General features: G+C 36.9%; 1 protein-coding gene across 1 annotated transcript in view; it reads left to right on the top strand.

Annotated features, from left to right (window-relative positions):
- CUL3 (cullin 3) overlaps positions 1–23,629 on the top strand; it is a 53,018-nt gene that overhangs the window by 17,072 nt on the left and 12,317 nt on the right. Inside the window, exons 2-9 of the mRNA XM_005527034.3 lie at positions 498–695; positions 6,746–6,859; positions 13,508–13,668; positions 14,918–15,032; positions 16,298–16,526; positions 18,125–18,270; positions 21,116–21,292; positions 22,315–22,485. Of these exons, the coding sequence (XP_005527091.1) occupies positions 498–695; positions 6,746–6,859; positions 13,508–13,668; positions 14,918–15,032; positions 16,298–16,526; positions 18,125–18,270; positions 21,116–21,292; positions 22,315–22,485 (1,311 nt within the window). The remainder of the gene's footprint in view (positions 1–497; positions 696–6,745; positions 6,860–13,507; positions 13,669–14,917; positions 15,033–16,297; positions 16,527–18,124; positions 18,271–21,115; positions 21,293–22,314; positions 22,486–23,629) is intronic.

Here is a 23,629-nt window from a genome sequence, read left to right as displayed (position 1 = left end):
AAATTAAAAACAAAATCAGCTAGTCCCTAGTTAGCTCAAGCAGATGACTAAGTTTGCATAATCTGTGTCAGACATTATTGTCTTTTGTTGTACAGGTTGATTTAGAATCTGGTGAAGCAGATCAGTATTGCAGTACAATTTATGAGGTGCTAAAGAATGTGTTAATATGGAATGAGAGTTCATCTGTCACTGTTAACTTATGGAGGAAGAACGGGGAAGAGACTTTTGTCCGCAGTTACCTGCCTTTCCACCTCCAAAGGCTCTGGAGTTGGATTCTGGGGTTTTGCAGTTCTGAAACAAAAAAGCATTAAACTTTCGCAAATTACAATTTTCATAAATATTTATTGAAATCTATACTAGTCTGATAAATACAGGTTTTCTTTTAATAAAGTTTGAGAAATCTTGTCATAATGGAATGCACAAGATGGGGCAGAGCAATTACCTCCTATTGTCTATATTTTTATTCAAAACGATAATGTAATGTTTTATTTTTACAGATGACTATGGATGAGAAATATGTGAACAGCATTTGGGATCTTCTGAAAAACGCAATCCAAGAGATTCAGCGTAAGAACAATAGTGGTCTCAGTTTTGAGGAGCTGTATAGAAATGCTTATACAATGGTGTTGCATAAACATGGTGAAAAACTCTACACTGGACTAAGAGAAGTGGTCACTGAACATCTAATAAACAAGGTTTGTCCATTTGTGAGTTAAAATAGAAGTGTCTTGTATGAAAGAATTCTGAACAGTTATTTAAATGATATAAAGTCTAACTTTGTTATCTTGTGTTGCAGTTGTGTAGCTTCTCTCAAAAATGGTAGCATAGAGTTAAAATCAAGCTCAAATGATTTCATGTTCCAGGTACTGTTTGTTGTAAGTTACTGATGGAAGGCAGACCATAGGAAGCACTTGAAAGTGTTTAACAGGAAACAACTTTTTTTTGAAAAATAACTGTTAAGAGCTGATAACTTTATTAAAAGGTTTGTGTCATTTTTTGGTGGTGTTTTGTGACTTTCTTAGGCCAAATTTTGTGTTGTCTGCCAGTCAGTTTTTTCATCTGTGGAACAAATAAATACCAATGGAAGAACTTGTTTTCTATAGGCTAATGAACTAATTCACAAGTTAATGAGACAGTTGTGCTGGGTTTATGCTCTTTAAAGAGGTGGTAGTCACTGTTCAGAAAGGATAGCTCAGCGATAGCAAAAGTCCTGAGTAACTCACACTCCGCTATGTCAGCATTTGCAAAACTAAAATGACATGCAGAAACTTTTTGAAGATGTATCATCTGAGAAGAGGAATCTTCAGGTCTCTTGTTAAACCATGGAACCACTTCTTTAGTCTTTGAGATAAGTTTAGAATTGATTAACAAATATGTAAGTGGAAAAAGTTAAAACTCACTTTTTAGGACTCCAGATAATTTCTTGGCAATAGGATTCTAAGCCCATGGGAGATGCCTGCCTTACTCCTCATGGTGATATCCATGCCAGAGAGGTTTGTGTCCACTTTCATCCCATATTTGATCCCATATTCTGGCTGTAGGTTCAGAGTGAGTATCAGAACTTTGTCCTTTTTTTACAAGATATGAAAAGCAAAGTCAGAGACCATCATGTGTCTTGGATGATTACTTCTGGCTGAATTACAGAGAATGGATGTGAGATTTATGGCTAAATCATACAGGATGCTTGGGGACTTGTTTTGTGCTTTCCACCTGGAGTTACTGCTGTGGCAGAGAAAAGTGTTCTTTCTTTTCCAAAATCCTAGTTTTCAAAGGTGTGGTCCAGATAAGTATAGTCTAAAACTGCTTTGAATGTGGGACTTTTTTACTGTTTGCACCAGAGGAGACATCCTCTGTGAAGTGACTAAATAATTTGCAGTTCTTTTCTATAATTGTGGCACATCTGTGACTCTCAAAAACTTCTGGTTTCATTATCTGTGCATTCATAATCTGTACTATTCATATAAAATGTGGCAAACAGCTGGGGCTTTTTTGCCTTGTTCTTCTATATGCCCGTGTACTTAATGTTCTTGACACTAAACTTTTATTATTCCTAGGCTTTAGTTTATCCTGGTTTAATTTGATGGGTGTTTTTTATCTTTGTTCCTAGGTATTCTGCCACTTATCTTAGTTCTTAGCTATTATATATAAATAATAGGTGCAAATATGATCAATACAAGGTGCATGCAAGTGAGTTATTATCAAGAATGCTTGGTTTTAGACTTGCAGACCCCAATGGCTTGCAGCTCTAAATCACCCTGTTCTGGCTGTGGGATAAAGGCTGTAGTAAGCCAGGTACTCTGCATCACTGAGAGGAGTCAGCTCTCTTGAACTACTTTGTTTTTACTACAGGGTAAGAACATGCTAAAACTTGTCTTTATCTGTGTATTGACATCATTATTTAAGTGTATCATTATTTAAGTATTATTTGAAAATAGTGTTGAATTTTGAAAGTGCTGAAACCTTTCATCTTAATTCAAGTATTTAATTCCTGTGCATCTGGTATTTCACTAATTTCTCCCTTTCTTGGCCATTGACAATCTTGTAGCTTGATGTGGATGGTCTTCCTTCACATTTCTCAAGCATAGTCTGTTATTACTTCACACAAATGTTGTTAAGTGCTTTTAAAACACACAGAGCTTAGTTTACAGCTCTCTAAACCATTTTATGATATGCAATAACATTTGTGTTACAGTAAAAAAAAAAAAATTGAAGTTAGAAAGTTCACAGGATAATATTTTTTGTGGTTTTTTTTATGAATAAGTCAGTTGGGTCCAATGAGGTGCATCCCAGAATCCTGAGGGGAATTGGCTGATGTAGTTTGCCACTGCATCACTCTCCGTGGTATTTGAGAAGTCCTGGCAATCGTGGTTCCAGGTTGACTGGGAAAGGGGAAACATTGTACCCATCTTTCAGAATTGTAGAAAGGAGGACCCTGGGAAGTACAAACTGTCAGCCTCACCTCTGTGTCTGGGAGGATCATGGAGCAGATCCTCCTAGGAGCTATGCTAAGGTACACGGATGTCAGGGAGGTGACTTGGGACAGCCAGCACACTTCCACCAGGGGCAAGCCTTGCCTGCCAACCCAGTGGCCTTCTGTGAAGGAGTGAGCACATCAGTGAACAAGGGAAGAGCTACATATATAATTTCTCTGGACATCTCTAAAGGTTCCAGTGTGGCCCCCCCATAACCTTCTTCTGTCTAAATTGCAAAGAGATGAATTCAATGAGTAGAGTTAAATGGATAAGAAATTGGTTGTGTAGTCATACGTGTTGCTTGTGGTCAATGGCTGAGAGTCCCAATGGCCATCAGTGACAAGTGGTGTCCCTCAGGGGTCTGTGCAGTGCCTGCTATTTCAGAATAACAGTACTGGCATGTGAGAACACCTTTGGTCAGGAGGGCACAGAGCTCCTTATGGTGGCAGTTGGAATGCTGTAGGATGCTGGTGCAGGTATAGGCTGAAAGAAGCGTGTTTGCTCTGGGACTTAAAAAGTTATGTCTGGGATCATTTGCAAGCTTTAAAATTTGCTCTTAGTGTTGCAGAGAAAAGGGAGAGATGAGTCATCTCCATCAGGGAGTTTGAAATTATTTCCATAACATAAATGAAATAGGAGGAATGACATGAGAAGTGTAGGAGGCAAATTACCTACTGAGCATTAGAGTGTACTGTAAGCCTGACTGACAATGTATGAAGTGTTATCTGCCTTTATATTTTCTTAATGATGTTTTCAGATGATCTTGAGCAAGTCTGCTATTATATGGAGGGCGAAAGGATGTGAGGGAATTGCTTGAAAGTACATAACAGTTCAGAATCCCCAGTATTCTCGAGTGTTTGTTTTTCCTTTTAGCAGTGGGATAGCAGCTGTAGGGATGAACAGTAGTCAATCCATTAACCTACTTGGGACTCCTAAGATTTTAGAATACTATCTTTTAGACTATCTGGATTTTTCTAAAATAAACTCTATAATAAAAGTTCTGAGAGCTTGAGGCCCTGGTTCAGAAAGTGCTGTTCTGTACTGCTGCTCCCCTCAGGAGGTTCTGGCTGTCCTTACAGTAGTGGAAATTACATAATTGAACTATTTGTGTTGCTGCATCAAGCCAGGCACTGTAAGATAGAAATAGTAGGCCATAAGTCTTCTTTGTGTACACTTAATCAAGAGTTATTTAAAGGTATTGAAAGCTTATGCCAGCAAACTACTCTTATTAGGAGGACAGTTCTGTATTTCCTGAAGACCTGTATACAGTAGAAAATACAGTTGGGCCTGAAGACAAGATGTCATCCTTGTAACTATAAGAAGACCTTACATATATTACAAAATTGCTAATTTATTTTCAAGCTTCTGTATATGGACAGTCCTATTTAAGCTAGCTTTCCCTGCAATTTATTACATAACTGCAAATATTGTCACAGAAATCACTGCAAGCTCAGCTAATTTAAAATAACATTCTGCTGATAAATGTCTTTAGATTTGAAATTTTCTAAGGCTTTGTCAGAGTAGCAGCTGTGTCTCTTCTTTGAAGAGTGTGAGTGTGCACATTCTTTTACTTCAGATCATTTATTCTACCAAAGTGGTGTGACTCTGCACCTTTGCGTGGCCAAGATGTTTTGTGCATTATAGCGGTTTCCCCGTAGTATTGCTGAATTAATGGCCCATACAAGGAATGTGTTGAACACTTGTTAACTATGAAGTTTCTGTAAGTGATAATTTGCTTGGTAGTAGTTTGGCTGGCTTTTGTAGCAGCTGAAAGAATGGCTTTCCAAACCTCTCTTCAGTTTCAAATAAACCTAGAAGAATGTCATTGAGAAGCTTCACAGGGAAACTTTGAAGGTAGCTCTGTTGTACAAGCACCCGTTCCTGAATTTCAAGCCCATTTCCAGAAATCCACGTGGCACACCATATGGAGCAGAGGTGCCACTATTGCAGAGCATGCCAGTGTCTCCTTGGAAGCAAGTTGTCACTGCTACCTGGTGGCAAGTATCCACCTCCTTTTGTGTGACTTGGCGCTGGCTGGCCCAGCATGATTAACGTGATGGATGTGGGATGTGTGCAATTATAAGGGCACACTGCCTCTGTGTTGTTAAAGTAAAGGGTATCATACAATTGATCAATAACTACACTTGGTTATTTGTGCTTATAATCTAATCATGCTTTGGTGAATTTTATCAGTGTGGGTAAGCAACCAAATAATGTTTATAACGTTTCTCCATACTGACAAAAGACGTGAAAGCAATCATGTCATGTTTGTTTCTCTTGTTCTGAAAGATTCTGCATATTCTTCACAAGTATGTCTGCTGAAGTTTTTAATGCATATTTATGTTTTGGCTAAAAACTACCTGGACTGGGTGACAACAGAGCACACATTTGGGAGACCAAAGGAAAAATGATGATCATGATCAGAAAGAATGATACAGCTAAGCAAGTGCTTATAACTGCATATCATGTTGTCCAGAAGCAAGGAGGAGAGGCCTTGCTCAGGTGTGCAGAGTAGGTGTTTGAAGATGTAGGAAAGCTTTGAACAACCTATGCATACCTATATTACCTAGATGCAGTAGCAAGGTGAATATTATTGGGACAAGTTTCCCCTCCTTAATCTTCTTCCTCCTGCTTCTTTATTTTCCTTCATCCCTCTCCTCCTTGAGACCAGTGTATTGGTTGATGTGCCATGCTGTGTCTCTGGTTTGCTCATCTGAGTTTATGAGTGTGTGTAGTAGTGTGGCAGACAGAATTCTGTTACCCTGGTTTGGCCTAATAACTTCATAAAACTGGAATGACAGAATGAAGCCTGTCAGGTGGTTGCATGAGACATTGGTACAGCTTGTGGCTGCCTGGCAAGTGTGTTTTGTTTCCCTGTTTGAATTTCTGTGCTGAAATTTACACTGTCAGCCAGGTATCAGTGCAGATCAGTAAATGTGAACATTCTGTTTAGTTACAATAGAGGTCAGACTATATTTTGCATGTTATGTCAAAAGTCAGTTCCCAAATTTTATTAACTCTGGAACAATGTTTTTACATTCCCACAGGTTTCTCTTTAACATTAGTTTCAAGTTTGAGCACTGCAGTATATGCCTACTGGAAGAAAATCAAAATATGAAACTGGATGGGTTTTTTATTAGTAGGGAGAGTAGTGGCAAAGAGGCATAAAATCTGAAGTTGACAAGATTTAACTTGCAAATTGCAAATACATTCATAAAAGGCAAAGATGACTTTCTTTTTCCTATGAAGTCTTGTTGTTGGTATTAATGTGTGATCTTTACCAAGCAGTTGGTTCCTTTCAGAACTGTTGTTTGCTGTATCTTTGTGCTATCTCTGCTTGTCTCTCTAAATGTCATCATGGCAAATTTTCCACCTGTACTTGTTCCTGTTCATAGTACTTACTGCTACTACCCAATGTTCTGAAATTACTTCTGATAGTAAAATTACCAGCAAGTGAAACACTATAACACAGGAAATGAAAGCTTTGAGGAGATGTCAAGTCTATTTTTAACACTTGAGATTTCAGGAATTCCTTTGAAATTTAAAACCCATGTTTATTTTGCTTCTCTTGTTTCTAGCATAATTTTTTTTTACTTACATTTCCACAGAAGGGAAATATGAGGTAGGGATAGTCAACACCCAGGAAAAGCAAGAACCTGTTTGCAAAAGTCAGGTCCATAGAAAAGCAAGAATTCTTGTGCTGAAGCTAAGTTTTAAATGCTGTAGGAGAAATTGACTTGAGTTTGTCAATATATCATTTTTTTTCACTTCAGGTGCGAGAAGACGTGTTAAATTCCTTGAATAACAACTTTCTACAAACACTAAACCAAGCATGGAATGATCATCAAACAGCAATGGTGATGATTAGAGACATTCTGATGTATATGGTGGGTATTCTGCTATTTCACAATTTAACAATGTAGTAAATGGTCCTCTTACCGTGCTTACCAGTCTTTTTCCAAAGACTCCTCTCTGTCCCTTGTTTTGAATTTTCTGTGTGCATGCAAGACTGCTACAGGTATTTGACAAATTGTAATTGGATTCATGTTTTAGGTTATCTCATTATCACTTGAAAAATCGTTCTAAAAAAGTTGAACTTTGCAGTTCTTAAAAAATAAGCTAGCCAGACCCATTCTTGCAGATTTTAGATGTTAGTTCAGCTAGTGGTATTTTCTTACTGTGGAAAGCACTATGAAACTTCCAGTGTAGTCGTTGTTTAAGCTTTAGGATTTAAAGAGGCTAACTTTGCTTAGGTACAGTGTGTGTCCTTCAGTGTTAAATTCTAGTTGGATCCTTTGCTGTTCATGAAGAACTTGTGTAGAAGGTTAAGCACTGTACATAGAATGCGATATTTGATTTATTCTTGCCATTTCTTACCAATAGCCAACAGAAAAGACTTTTTTTTTTTTGAGTGTAGGTCTGACATTTTTGTGTCTGGATTGTGTTATGCTTTAGGTAGTTGGTAAGTATTAAAATTCCCATAATATTGGGGATGTTCTAGGGTGCAGGAGACTATTTTCGCTTAACTTTTGGACAAAGGTTTTGACTTCAAAAGGAAGTGTTGAGATGCTGTGTTTTTTTGTGTAAATTTCTTTCCCCTCAAGAGCATCCTAAATATAATTATTGATGCAATAAGTGAAGGACAGACAATATTTGACTTTTTTTGGTCCAAAAAGCAGATTAACTGGAATTGTACTCTGTTTGCTAAACAACAGGAGTTAAGATCTTGTATTGTAGTTGTTAAAGATCTCATGCTGTGACATGGACTGCGTTTTTATTAGCAGTGAATTCCTCTTTGGTCAATAAGCTACTACAAGTTAAAGAATTTGGAGTAATTACAGATTCACAATCAATTCTTTTTAATGGATTTACTGGCCTTCATGTTGGAGGAGTTGGTTTATTTCAGTACAGAAAAGACCACATATCAAAAAATAGAATGCTGGATAAAATGCAGTCAGTGCCACTGAATAATTTGTGTATCTTATTGTGCCAAAAGGAAGATGGGCAGATTGTTTTGAAGATGTACTGTCTTTGTTCAGATCCTGAACTCCCTAATCTGTTTGTGAAGGACAAATACAAATCAATTGCTGCCACTGCATCTAGGCATGATGATTATGTTAATGATTAGAATAATTGACCAAAGATAGTGGTGTATTTTCAGAGGGGTTAGAAGATGGAATCCAGAGCTTTCTACGGGAGCAGCTGTTGTGTTTTAGCCAAGTATTTTATATTATTTCAGCACAGGAGGTGCTGGATGGTCCAAAGTAATGGATAATGCAATCTGCTGATCTTAAAATTAATAAATTTCTGATCTTTCAAACAGTGGCAGAGAAAACTGGCTTATAAGCAGTCCTTGTTTTTAGTGGCTTGACCAGTATATTAAAGGGCAAAAACTTTTTTCTTTGAGGAAGGGTTGCCTGCTCCACTTATCACTCCTGGGGGAACAAGAGAGCTGTTGCCTGAGTATTTTTTGCACTCAGAAAAGCAATGTCGTGACTTTGTTGATTGTTTGAGAGTGCTGTTCAAACATCCAGCCAGTTTTCTCTTTTCCAAGATTGCAGGAAAAGGAAATCTGCAGCATTCCTTCAAGGGAAAATTGAACTTCATTGGCTGTCTTTTACATTCAGAGTAGAATAATAAATAAGCTTGAATACCTCTGGACTAGGTGGCCTTCTGTGTGCTATTTGACAGTTCCTAATTATTTCAAGTGGCTGTTCATTTGTGCCCTCTGCTTGACTAATTATTTGAATCCCACAGATTTTTTTTCCCCCTTGTATCACAGAAACAGAAAAAAAAATCCACAATAAAATATATTTATAGTACAACAGTAAAAACAGAAGCAAATTTTCTTTCAAAATTCATATATAAACTTATGGGCACTGTTGTTTGTTTGTTAAACCTCTGCAATGTAATATGTGGCTTATAGTTTTAATTTTTATTAAGTGGAACTATCTAGTGTGAAGATCTAATACAATAGGGAGGCTCCCTCCCTTGACTTGAAGGGAGATAAGTTAAATTGTCACTAATACATGTTTTGATTACAAATTAAAGAATAAGCAATGATTTAAAACAGGACTGCTTTGAAAGATTTACAGTTTCACCTTTGTCACTGGGATGTCCTCTTGAGTCAGACATAATTTTCTTCATTCACAAAAGACTAAGGGTAGAAAACTTCCAGTCTTGAATATGTGTTCATTCAAAAAGTTCAGAAAAGCTGCCAGTACCACAGAATTGTAAAGCACCTGTGAAAGATCAGGCCTGACTGCTCTTCGAAGAAACAATTTTCACGAATTTTATAAAATAAGGAATTATTTGTCCTTTACTTTCTGATGTTGAGTTTGAATGACATGTAGGTTTATAATGATACGCTATGTCAGAAATAATTTATACATTTTTATTTGTAAATATAGCAAAGCAAATCTAATAAAACTGACATTAAAAATATTTTATCTAAGGAAAGCACCAAACACTGTATGACCTGAGTCACCAGGCATTGTAAATTAATATGCTTGTGTTCTACCAGAAAAAGTATCTGCAATTATCATGTGTTTGTAAGTGAAGCATGACCCAATCCTCTTGTTTTGTAGACCATCTCAATTACACATTAGTTTCAGGAAATGTACCTGTTGCCCAACAGGCCACACTGTGACATCAGTGAAACATTTAATACTCTCTTGAATTCTGGTCTTAGTCCCTTGAATTCCTGCTTCAGCCTAGTGATTTTGCATCTTAAACATCTTAAAATAAATTGTATCTGTTTTAATGCTACGTTTGTTTTCCAGCTTCATTTTACCCACTGGTTTAAGTCAAAACAGACACTTTTTCAAACCACCTTAATTTCTTTCCCCTGTTTAATTTTGCTATTTTTATAATAAAATTCAATACAAATAAATCTCTTTTAGAAAGGCATGTGTTTTGTACAGTGGGGTTTGTGCTTTATGTTGCTTAATGACTAGAACACTTGCTGTTTGAGATTATGGCAGGATTTCATTGTTCATGCAGAACATCCTCCACAAGACACTCAAGTTTCCCTTAGAGTTACGTTTTAAAAAAACCTTGTCTCTTGTGATTGCTCTCTGGTAACAGTCTCTTGCTTTCATTTCTTTTGCATGTGTAGTATGAGGTTTTTGCAACCTTTTGCACTTACTGTGCAAGATTTGTCTTGATTATTTTGAGACATTCCAGGTTCCCTGACTGAATTTCAAGTTTACATAGTTCCACTGGATTTTATAGGTTATAGCATGAGCTCTCTTCCTTTTTATATGTTTAGGCTGCAGTAATTGGTGCCAGAGTAGATGTAATACACTCTGTAAATTCTGGCATTGTCTCTGACAAGCAGTGAGGCAGTAAAGTCATGTGCTAAGCAGCATCTTTGCTGAGTCAAGTCAGGTACTAAGCTTGAAGTAGTGAAGTACATTTGGGGATATCTGAAATTCAGCCTCACAGTGGCAGTGCAGGTAGACATACCTACAGTGGGCTTTGTTTAGCGGCTGTATGGAATGGGAGAAATGAAGGTGGAGTTGTTTGGGCTTTTCTCCAAGCAATGTGAGTGTGTGTATTCTTAGAACGTCAAATGGAAACTGAGTTAAACTGGATTCTGTGATGTCTCTTCTTTACTACTTGTGCTTGCTAAATTCAAAGCAATTTCAGGTATGCGAGTGCAGCAGTCACACCCCTGGCAGCATTACAGGCCTATGGGTAGTGCCAGTTACAGTGTCAGAAGTGAACAATTGCTCCTGCAAATACAACTATGGATTTTTCGAGGGCAGAGCATTCCCTTCTCATCTCTGCTGTGCACAGAGCTGGTGTCATTTTTTAGGCCAGCACTGACAGGTTGGGTATGTGAGTTTTGACAAATGACTCTCATTGTCCATGGCTTACACACAGGATAGTAGGGAGAAGTGTTTTTATTTCCAGAACTACGATCAAAGACACTTACTGTATACACAAGAGTGTCTGAAGGCTGCTGCATCATCCAGGTAGTGCATCCATGCAGAGATGGGTAAAATGTGGCTACTGGTACCTTACAGTAGGTGACTTCAGTACAGAATTCTTCTGCAATGTAAGCAGGATTGTAATTCATGAGTAATTGCTGTCTGAAACTCCATCCTTGTCTCCTGAAAGTTGCTCTTACCTTCAAGCCCCCACTGCTTCACCCTGTGGGAAGTGGTTTCTGTTCAGTAGTGTGTAGCCTTGTCAGTCAAACCTGTTCCCAAGTGGGGCTTTCTGTGATTTTCTTTTTTAGAGCGGGAGAGCTTCCAGCAAATGTGATCTGTTACCAAGGGTGAGCAAATCAGCAGGATCAAAAATGTTAATGTTGCCGCTCTGGTTTGGGTATTGTAGAGAGGTCTGGCTTACTATAGAGGCTGCTGATAAACTGAGAGGAGTTACTCTTTCACAATGGCAGTGTTCAGCACTGCCACAACAGAAGCTATGCAGATGAGTCATGGCCATGGCTTTAATCCTTTTAGATACCCTGCTGCCTGTGCTTCAGAGGCCTGAATATTTTTTTAAATAATAACTATATTATTTTCTCTTCAAGTTGTATAGTATTAGACACTATATTTTAATTTGTTTTTTCATCTCTTTGAAAATGTATTTTAAGCTTGTCATACATGAGAATCATATTTACTTCTGTTCTTGATGCAAGTGTGTAAATAAGGAAGTGAAATAAACAACCCTGTTTCTAAAAAACCAGAAAAACAAAAGTAACCTATTCCAAAGACCTAGCCCACCACACGTCACTGAGCTGACTTCATGGGAGCAATTAGTAAATGTTGTGCTTTGAGACAGCTGAGCTTGCTTCAGGAGCCACAGAGTAGGCATATGTGACATGTTCCCATCTTGCTTTTTCATTTAAATTAAGGGCTGCCTGTCTGAAGGCAGAGAGTGGGAAATCACACATTAATTGCAGAACCCAGTGTTTTGCTTTCCTCTGATGACCAAGTGGCAATATTTTTGAAATTGGAGAATTTATGTGAATTTGTAATTTTGGAGTATTTTTTCCATAGTCTGAAGCATAACCTTTGTTCTTTAAGTGGTTTCATTTTCCAGATGTTTGAGTAGCTTTATTCTTTAATTCTGGGTGTGATAATGCACTTAAGATGGTGATGGAACCAGTGGAAGAGCTAATCTTTATGCTCAGTTCCCTAAATTGACCATCATGCTTCATAGAATTTGAATATTTTTTAGTATTATTGTGTTGTTATAGCTATATACATTCTTAGAAAACCTCATCCCAGCCAGATTTTTGAGTGGGTAAAAAACTCATACCTATTTCTAATGCCATTGTCTTGATTGTTAAATGGCAGCAAAGCAGTATTTTTAGTAATTGCTCAAACTATGATATTAGAGGAATGGATTATGCCCTGACAGAAATTAACAAAAATAATGATTGCTTATCTCAGAAAGGGGTTGTAAAACAATATTAAGTATAGAAAAACTGTGAGTTTTTAAATAGTTTTACCCAATAGTGGCTGTTAATCAAATAGATGCCTTTTCTGTCTGCTAGTGACTTTATCAATAGTCTTCCTTTTTTTGAGAGTTAGGTTGGGAGAGAGGAATAGGAAAGGAGTTACAAATTTTTCGAGCATTTCTTTGGGTAGTGGTAAGAGACTCAGGGTCTGCTTAGTACTCTCAGTCAATTCTGTGTGATGGATTTTGGGATATGCAGCCTTTAAATGCTGATCTGAGGATTGTCATTGGTTTTTAAAGGTAGGTGGTTAAAAAATGAGTAGCTGAGGAGTTTGATCCTTCCCACAAACAGAGATTATATAGGGAGATAGAATTTAAACATACATAGAAATGTAAAAAATATTTTCTTCTCTCCCTCTTTGTTTTTTGGGGGGAGGTGATGTATGGGTGAGATTATAATGAAACATAACAAGGTTTTGAAGTACTGCTCAAGTTGAATTCAAGTGAATTTGGGGAGAGTGGAGGGAGGAAGGGATGTCTGTGAGTCTATACGAAGTCTTACGTACAATTTTGCAGTATTCATCCATAAAGATTTTGATTGTAACTCTTCTTGTTTTGGCTCTATATTTGCTGCTCTTTATCTAATGATGCTGTTTCAGGAAATTTCACTGAATATTGACTATTTTTTGCCTAAAAGGAGTGGTAGAAAGATGCATGGAGGGGAGGGGGAAGTTAAAACGTTTTTCTTAAAGATCAGAAGGAGATGGAAGGGTTTGAATAGGTAAGTAAAACCTCTTGCAAATAATGCTGTGGATTTAGTCAGTAGTTGGAGACTCCTCTGCACCAAGACTAAAAAGTGGAAAGTCTATAGAACTGTTCTGGCATGTTTTAGTCATAAATGCTTTGGTTGTGCTCCTAGGCCAAACAGAACTTCCAGTGTAAATGAAGTTGTGGAAAATGGGACTGATTCTGAATTCTGAAGGGTATACATAATCTCTTTCTATTAAGAGAAAAGATACATTTGGTCATATTTCCACTGTAGAGAAGTAATCTCTTGTATTTTTGAATAGCATCAATGCAGTGAATTCACGATTTTATTGCTGTTTATGCCCTTGTTGTAGGACCGAGTGTATGTGCAACAAAACAATGTGGAGAATGTCTACAACTTGGGCCTGATAATTTTTCGAGATCAAGTCGTACGTTATGGATGCATCAGGGATCACCTGAGGCAAACCCTGCTGGATATGATTGCAAGAGAGAGGAAAGGAGAAGTTGTAGACAGGTAAGATGTTTGTAAGTGAAGTCTTTTGTTGTAAATAATAGCTGTCAGTTTTTAAAGAGTGACTCCAGAGCATACACAAATAATGTTATTTATGACCACATTTGTGATTGCAACTAAAATTTCTTCTTATTCTGGAGTAATGTATTTTTTTGTGTACTATATTTTAGCATAATGATGAACAGGGAAACTTGTTAATATATTTTTTAATATTTATCTTGTGGTTTTTTATTAAAAATTTAACAAATGTCTCAGTTATCACACTGTGCCAGAGCATTTGATTACAAAGCAGAATTTTGGCAATTTTCTGCGTCTTCCTAACTTGTATTTCCTCTGTACTCAGAGGTTATTTAATTTTCTTGTACCTTTTCATTGTTTAATTTATGATGCTTCCTCTTTTAATTCCAGTTTCTTTTCCTCATGTTCTGATCAATTTGTGTCTGAGCAGTTCAGTTACATCTCTAAGTTTTAAATCTGTTTCTCAGCTTCTTTGGTCAGTTTAATAGAAGTAGTTTTGTACCACCCACTGCAGATACTGCAGCTGAAGGAACTGCAGATTTTCAAGTTTTCTTGTGCTTCTCCAGTTTCAGAACAGCTGTTGTATGTAGGAGTATGTAAACTCCTTGCTACTCTGACTGCATTTCTGTGACTAGTATTGCCCAACATGCAATTCAGGAAAAGAAAGACTCCCCAGCTACAGTTGTGTATTGTCCCCTACTGCCAGAAACTGGAATCTTTTCCTAGATGCAGTTCTTTAGTTTTAATATACTTGCTGGTATATTTGAATTTTGGAGTTCATTTAGGGGTTTTTTTATTTTTTTACGTTTTTGTGTGTTTTTTTTAAAGCAGCCAGCCATCCAGAAACCTCAAACTTTGTGTAGCAACTTCCACATGTGCGGTTTTGAAGTTGCAGTTGCTCAGTTCTGACCTATGTGTGCAGTTTTCTTTGAAGTAGTATTTTGGGTTAATTTCTTATATCTCAATATATGTTCTTCATCATTTTATGACTTAGTAGAACTTGAAGCATTTAAAATGCTTAATAAACATTGTCAGCTCTTTAGTTTGAACAAAACCAAACAACCTTGCTCATGTAGTGGTCATGAAAATGTCATATACTGAGCAGATTGGAATGGACTTTCTATTACTACCTTTCATTAAAGTTAATATTGTCTTATGAGTTGGTATTCTGCTGTATAATCTGTTTTACAAGCACATAGATTTCTCAAGTTGTTCACAACTTACTTTTTGGCAGAGGCGCAATAAGAAATGCTTGCCAGATGTTAATGATTCTAGGTCTTGAAGGAAGGTCAGTCTATGAAGAAGACTTCGAGGCTCCATTTTTGGAAATGTCTGCAGAATTTTTTCAGGTACAGCAATATTCTAATCCCATATTTGGAATGTTGTTATAACTCTCTGGAACTGTCAGATTTGGTGGTGCTTTACATACTTGGTGCTTTTTTGATGAGTATGTCCATCTCCATTAAATGAAATAAGAAAAATACTAACTTTGCAAGAAAAACTAACATAGATTTTAGAGAATTAGTATAATTTGAATGTAGTTTTGAGCTATGGGTGCCAATGACATGTACAGTAATCATCATGCTAATCTCATGCCTGCTTTAGTTTATTTCATGTAACTTAGTCTACATCTGCTTTGCTCCCGCAGTCTTTTTGAAATGCCAGTAGCATGAAAGGTTCAAACTGTTTCAGGCTTGGAAACCTATCAGACTGCCTTTGAGGAAACTCTGTTTCCTTCATAGTTTCCACATTTGTGAGTTATTTTTTGTAATAAAATAAACCAAGTCAAGGAACTGAACATATCCAAGTGGCACTCCAGTTGTTGATCAGCCACCAAATAATGTGATCTAAATATTTTCTGAGTGGTTTTTTTTTTTTGTGAGATAGTTGGAGGAGGAGAGCCAGTTAAACGCTTGTTGAGTGTACTCATGATCATCTATTGCTGGAAATTGTTAGAAATTTTAAAATCCTGTGAAAAAATACCTGAATAAGGTAATTTGTGAGTCTCCCATTTCTTATGCAGGATCAACTGTCATATGCTCTGATCCCTAAACTTCCTTGAAAAGCAGGAGCATATGTTGCACAGCCATTTAAATGTCACTGTTCTGTTTTTCATTGGTGCTTATATAAAATTAAGAAAAATAATTACTTCCATTTAAGTTCTATTATTTAGCTCCACCTGAAAAATAAGACATCATTTCTCCAAAGACTCTGCTGATCAGTATGAATAAAAACAGTTTGACATGAAATAATGTGCTCAGCATTGTCACTAATGAGAATAAGGAGAATTACCATAAAGTGCTATTTGGAAGGAATTTTTGATCCTTCCCTTCCCCATCTTTTGTTTTCTTTGAACCTGTGGCTAAAACTCTAGTTGGTAGCTGGAAACTAAGTTGGCATGGGTTGTTTTAGTATTTCTCTTGTTTATATTGCATGTACCCCCTTATGTAACACATTTAGTATAGTAGAACCTTTATTTTGTGTTGTGTATATGAATTTTGGGTGTGTTGGACTTGCTGTGTTTGATTTGAACTTGCTTATAAATGCTGATCTGACATGTTCTCTTTTTACCCTTTACAAAAACGTCTAAAGTATTAATTTGTGTTAATCACAGATGGAAAGTCAGAAATTTTTAGCTGAAAACAGTGCTTCTGTGTATATAAAGAAAGTAGAAGCTAGAATTAATGAAGAAATAGAGCGGGTGATGCATTGTCTGGATAAATCAACAGAAGAACCCATTGTGAAAGTTGTTGAGAGGGAGCTTATTTCCAAGCATATGAAAACTATAGTGGAAATGGAGAACTCTGGGTTAGTTCATATGCTGAAAAATGGGAAGACAGAAGGTAAGACTGCATCATTTGTGAGACACAAATGCTTCTAATAGTGCTTATTGTTTTTAAATGTGGAATAAGTCAAGCTTAACATTTGTTTTCCTGTGTAACTGTGGAAACATTTAGTGACTGTTTCACAAACGTCTGAGACTATTCAATGACTCTTAAAACAGAGCCCATACACTTGTTTCTGTTTCTTATCAGATACAGGTAGTTTTTTAGTAAACCAAGTATCTCATAAGAAGAGTACAAATCCATTGTAGTGGTTTTTGTCACCAGGTGACCATGAGCCATTTTATTACTTCCATTTCTCTAATGTGTATTTGTGAAAATGCATCACATGTTTTTGGCCCACAGACAGTTGTTTAAAAAGTGAATGTGTAAAAGATTTAAACAGAAGCATTGCAGGACCGATTCTTGGGGAGGGAGCATTGTTGAAGAAAGGAGTTGGCCATTTCTGAAGGATAAGAAGCAGCTTATTGAAGTGGTTGAAACAGAAGGGCTTGGCTTGATTTGCTTTTCCCTAATAGAGGTTAATGTGGGACAGAGTGACTGAATGAAAGTTATGGAAATAGAACCTAAGTTTCTAAAGCAGCATAATGAAGAGAGGGATTGTAGTAGCTATATTTAGAAATCAGTGCTCACTCTAAAGCCATGAGAATGGGGAACAGCCTTGCTGCTTAGATTAATGGCCTTTGTTCATTAAAGCAGCTTCACAATTACTAGGTGATAGAGAGCAAAGTGAGTACATTTCCTAGCTGTAAAAAAAAATTACTGTGTTGAAAAAGAAAGTGATGATACTATACGTAACACTTTCTTCTTTAATATCCAGTTTAGATAACCTGGAGGCTGAGTGTGCAAGGATATTGAAGGGTATTCATAAAATACAGGAATTTCTTTAACTTTTATAGGCGTTGCTTTGATTAAATTAACTAGTAGAGTGGAAATTCTGCTTTGTGAAGGTGAGATTTTTCATAAAGGTACAAGAATGGGTTGTTCTTTTGGAAAGCAATATTTAGCCTAAGCCACTTCTCATTATTTTAGGTGGATGAAATGTAGTAGTGTCAAAGTGAATGACTGGCTTTAAGACAAATATAAATTAAACTCTAAATTTTTGCCAGTTTTTGCTTTTCATACAGAAACAAGCATCTCATTAGTGCTGTTGGTTTACCTTACTTTCAAAAAAAAAAAAGCCCCAAGCCCACAAAAACGTTTGATACAGTGCTTGACTGGGAATGATAATCTTGAAAGCTACCTTCCAAAATACCCCTGGAAAGCATAATCTTGCTGAAGGTCTAATAGGTTCACTATCCTTTAGCATTAACATACTTTGCTGGCCTGGAGGTCAGAAATGACAGGTTCCTTGCTAAGGACAACCTAGAATAATTGAATAGAGTCTTTGCTTCTCATTTTGATGCTGCTGCAGTGAGAATCTTGTCAGGGCTAAAGGGAAGAGGGAATCAGAAGAATTTGGTGCCTGAGCTATTACACGATGCTTTCTGTGGCTTAAGTGGCTGAACTTCAGCTGTCAGCTTTAGCTCTGAGATGAATGACTTACAGAAGTGTAACACCCAGAGGTGTCCTGCATAATCTCTTATTCTTGCTTGCAGACCTTGCTTGCATGTACAAGTTGTTCAGCCGTGTGCCAAATGGTCTGAAGACGATGTGTGAGTGCATGAGCTCATACTTGAGAGAGCAAGGCAAAGCACTGGTTTCTGAAGAGGGAGAAGGAAAGAATCCAGTTGACTACATTCAGGTAGTTAAATACTTCCTTTTCTTTCCCACATTACCCTCATTAGCAGTTCACCACATACACAATCTATAAGGTATACCTTAGTATTGATTCAAAAGGGGTTGTTATTAATAAGCTAAATTTATAAATATTTTTAATGTATGTTCTCTTAATCTTCAGACATGTTTAGAACTCTTACTTAAGTTGGTTGGAAAGTACATACTAAGTTTTTGTGCTTTTAGTAGTTGTTTTTAATAAACAACCTATTCAGCCTGATTACCTAACTGCTGGGAACTTCTTGGATTTCCCTAAATGCTGTGTCTCCAGAGTGATTGTATGTCTGCTGACAAATAGCTTTATAGCGTCCACTTTGTTTAATTTTATGTAACATTAGCTATCAGTGTTTATTGAGGCAAAAATCACATGGCAATATTTCATGGCAAGCTTAGCTGTGACTGAGAGGTGAATGTGTTTATCAGTCAAAACAAATTACTCATTCCATTCTCTGTCTCCCTAAGAAACAGAACAGTTCTGCATGTTAAAAGATGTGAGTGTTCTTTCTTGTTCTCTCTCACTAAGTGATGTGTACCATTAATTTATCAAGATCACAAAATATGCTTCAGTACTATTTGTCATTTTTTCTTTTCCATTGTCTGTGAGAAGATGGTTTAAAATTTGCATATAAAACCTTTGTTGTTCATTGAACATTAAAGCTGTGTTTCTATAGCTGGAAGATGTTTTATATTTAAAGTGAAAGTGTATATTCATTAAACATTGTTTGAGGTTTTTAAAATGTGTGGTTCAAGTCCTTGTGTCTGTTCTTTGTGAGAAACATTTAATGTATGTCTGTCAATCTCTGCTGTTATGAAAACAATAACTGCTAGAACTGGTTACTATTTGAAGAAGCCATTTGAGTATGAAAGCATTTTTGATTGGATTATTAATTTTCTGGCAATGCTGAAGCAAACTTCTTACCAGGCTTGAAAAAGAATCACCTCTTCGAGGCCTGATAAAACAAAGAGAGAATGCCCTTCAAAAACTATTAAAGATTAAGGACTCTTACATTTGTGGTGGTGTGATTTAGGAAAAAAAAAACCAGAGTGGGGTGGGGGGTTGCAAATGATGTGAAAAATAAGTGTCTGGATTACTTTGAAGTAATTTTCACTCCTGATGGGCCTAAAGAGATATCATAAAAAATTTAACTGAGAAAGATAGATCTAAAAGCTTAATTATAAAGATAGTATCAAGGTTTCCTGTCACAAAGGTGAAAATCAAAATGAGGCTGAGGAAGACTTGCCTATGTGCTTTGGCAGAGCTCAGCCCCTCAGTATGGACCGTAGCATCTCATGAACATGTCCTAGGGCAGGGATTGACCCTCAGTTACTGAAGAGCCCCCAGAAAGGTTTATCCACCACTTCCACTGAGGGGATGGAAGCAGAGAGGAGTACCTATGCATTGAGAAACCACCTTGCTCTTTTCATCTCAGCCATGCTTATGTGAATCTGTCAAGGAAAATAGCACTGAGGAGACAGACATGGAAGCTGCATTGAACCATCAGGAAAAAAAACTCCATCATAGCTCAGCACTGCTTCCACAGCATGACATCACCCTGAGCATAATTGATGAGATGGTTGCAAAAGCATTGCCAGGGGATTAGATTTAAAACTTTGTGTAATAGTTTGAAGGGATGTTGAAATGCTTTTGTAATTCAAGGTACTAACAGTTTCTCCTGTTTAACACCAGGTTGTTCAGATGGTGTACTCCTGGAGAGGAGACATGAGCTAACCTTGGTAAACAGAGAGATAGTGGGATTTACTTTGAATTTAAAATTTCTAATACGCATTAATTAGCCTGTCTAAAGATCAATCCTTTAAGTGAGATGGTGAGTTCCTAAGAAACATTACTACTTCTTTGAGTAATTCTTGAATGGCTTCTTTAAGTAACCGCACATGAATAATTTCTTAAGAGCCTGAAGACGTAAATATCATTTAACTTGATGCGTTTTTGTAGGCAGTGGTTGTCTGTGACAAATCTAAGTCTCAAGTGAAATTTTCTCTCCCTGCCTGCCAAATGCTGTGTCAGTTAAAACGTGTGTATTATTATATATACTTAGCAAGGTGTTCAGGTCGTTTTAGGATGCTTTCCCCTTCAGATGCTTTAATCTTGGGTGAAGATGGTGTGAACTCTAAAAATGATGCTGAGAATCCAGTGATCTATTTCAGAGGAAGTGATTCAGTTCAGGTCCCTGATGCTTGTATCTAACTTTCACACGCTCCCAGTGACTCCTAACGATCAGCAAGAAATACACGGCCGAATAAAGCAGAACATCAAATTAGAGGGAAACACTAACACTGACAAGTTTAGGCCTGTTGTTGCAGTGTGTTTTCTCCTCAGACTTGTTCAGTAGCTCAAGGGATGCACTTAATGGGTGCTTAGCCTCAGCTTTCTCTTATGCTGTTTATGATACTGACTTTGTCCATGTTGTTTGAAATAGAAAAGGCTTAATAAGTGCAACAAATACCTCCTTTAAGTTGCTGATTCAAAAATACAGGAAATCAACCTGTTTAGCAAGGGTGTTTAAAAAGCTTTCTTAATCTGAGAAGTATTTTATGACAAACTGCATCAGTGTTTGACACCAGTATTTTAGCCAGTTTATGTGAAAATTGCTTCTATAAGAGATTGATGGCAGCAGTAGAGATTTAAAAATGGAAATGAAATTTCAGATACTTTCTAACAATTCTCAACAGAGATAGTTGCAGAACCTGTGACTAGATCTGGTCTTCTCTATGGCCCCATCTATTATTATTGTTTCCCAGCTTACAACTTCACATCAGTGAAAATGGTTTTGCTTTCTTTTCATTTTTGAAAGGGTTTACTGGACTTGAAGAGTAGGTTTGACCGCTTCCTTCAAGAATCTTTCAATAACGATCGGCTCTTCAAGCAGACGATTGCGGGTGACTTTGAGTACTTCCTCAACCTCAACTCCAGGTCTCCAGAGTACCTCTCATTATTTATTGACGATAAGCTGAAAAAGGGAGTCAAGGGAGTAAGTATAAATCAACTCAAAATATCATGCTTTTCGCTCTGTAAACATGGATGGAATTAAATTATGCTGCTTATCTAAGAATTATTTTTATATTAAGATAAATGACAATTTTACCTTCAAAAAGGTACATGTAGCACATCTGGGCTTGTAACACTTGAGATCTAAACTTACAGAAAAATCAGGTGGCTTGTCACCTACCTCTGGAGCAGCATACCGGAACTACTTACAGCAGATACTGCCTTGAAGAACAATTAGGTTGTGGTAGATTCTGCAGCTCAGTTCTTTTGAAGCCTTACATATCATTTCCTTATGTATATTTATAGTTTGGCAGCTCTTATCATTATATAATAATTTGTTAGGAAAGTTAGAAAAAAGGGTTTGTCTTTGCTGCTTTTTACTGTTTTTACATACCAGAGAACTATTAGCATATCTGTCTTCTAGTTCTAAGTGCATCTGTTGCCTTCAGTCTTTGCTTCTTTCATGAACTTTTCTGACATACAGAACCCAGAACTGGACAGGATGATGGTTCAGCTGAGGCTTCAGTTACTTTAAGTAAAACTTAGTATTAGAGCATACAGCTTATGCTTTGGGAATTAAATAGTAAATTCTGGATTTTTATAAAGCAAATAATCATTTATTTGTGTGGCACTAGTCAGGCTTTGCAAAACATGTCTGAACAGTTAAATGCTTTCATTACAAACTAGCTTTTCTACTCCTAATACTGATTTCCCTCATGTTTTTTATAAACTTACCCAGGAATTTTTACTGTATTTATCAAGGCATTATACCCATTCACTGTTTGCCTTCTCCCTTGCTCTTGCCTTTCCCTTCATTTTAGATCTATTTCTTACTCCACTTTATTGAATTAGTGCACTGTTCTTATAGCTGTCAATCATATGTTGGGCCAGTTTTGTTGGCTACTGTTAGACCATCTGCTGCTGTGAATTACTTTAAGTACTCAGATTGTGTAAGACACTTGTGCTGGAAAGTGTCTTAAAACCAACAAATTATTTCTTTTACAGCTAACAGAGCAAGAAGTAGAAACTATATTGGATAAGGCAATGGTTTTATTCAGGTTTATGCAAGAGAAAGATGTTTTTGAACGCTATTACAAGCAGCACTTGGCAAGAAGACTTCTCACAAATAAGAGTGTTTCAGATGACTCTGAGAAAAATATGATCTCCAAATTAAAGGTAAGACAGTACTTTTTAACAATCCTACTTTTTAAGGATTTTTCTTTCTTTTTTGTTCTTTCATAAATACAGTTTCTTCTGTTTTTACAGGAGATGTATAGGTAATGTTAATCTTTATGGCTGCTAAATACAGAGTTCATTCTGAAAGCCCCAACAGAAAATACAAAAGGCTTTTCAGATATTTTCATGGAAATAAAAGGAACTACTGACAAGCCCCTGTGATGAGAATGCAATCTAGAAAACAATTTTTTTTCTAAGTTTTTAAATAACAGGACAACTGCAGTGACTGAATTTGAAGACTGTTTTTTCCTAGATTTTCTGTTATTCATGGTACAGTTTTGTTACTGCTTGTGTTGTTTTTATTTGCCTCCATCAGCAGACTGGTGATAATGTTCAATTCCTTTTTGATAAGTGGTTTAAAAAAAAAAATCTTGGTATCAGTCTCTAGAAACACGTTTTCCTTATCTGGTTGAATACTAATTAAATAGACCAAGAGATGGAGAAGGAGGTAAAGCCTGAAGTTGAACGGACCTTAAATGAAGTTCTATCGCAGGTTCTTCTCAAGTGGCATGAGAAATGATTAGAGCACTTCTGAAGCAGAGGGATCCTAAAATCTAACTGCACTAATCCTTATTTTTGACCTTCATGTTCTATCAGTGAGCGAAGCCTGTTTGTATCAGCTTTCTCCAAATTTCTCAGTATTAATTCCCGCTCAATTACCTCTCCACCACTTTTAGCCTGGTGATTCAGAAGGCACAGGGCACACACACATTTGCAAAATGAATCAGTGCACATGAAGTGCCCTTTTTTCTTGCAGAACTGCAGAGTGGTCAGAATGCTGAAGCTAACACATTTCCTGTCCCATGTATTCACAGTGTGGGTTAGAGTCTGGCACACCGTCCTGCATGTGCACATCTGTCTGTGCACATCTGTGTGCAGATGTTCCTGATTCTCACAAGGCCTAGGAATCTTGCTGGGTAATCTGCAGTCAGCCTTCAAAATGAAATATTCCTAGGACAAGAGGAGTTTCCTTGTGATATAAATAGCGTTTATTTCCCTTTACAGGGAAATGAAATTGTGCTAAAAGCAGGTGGAAGCGTATGTCTTGATTTGATAAGCTTTCACAGTTTTTTTAGTATTATAT

Source organism: Pseudopodoces humilis, chromosome 11 (assembly GCF_049639895.1).
Source record: "Pseudopodoces humilis isolate 2021_Gansu_Grassland_sample_001 chromosome 11, ASM4963989v1, whole genome shotgun sequence".
NCBI lineage: Eukaryota > Metazoa > Chordata > Aves > Passeriformes > Paridae > Pseudopodoces > Pseudopodoces humilis.
Note: the sequence above shows the minus strand (reverse complement) of the source record. Positions and strands in the feature narration are given on the sequence as shown.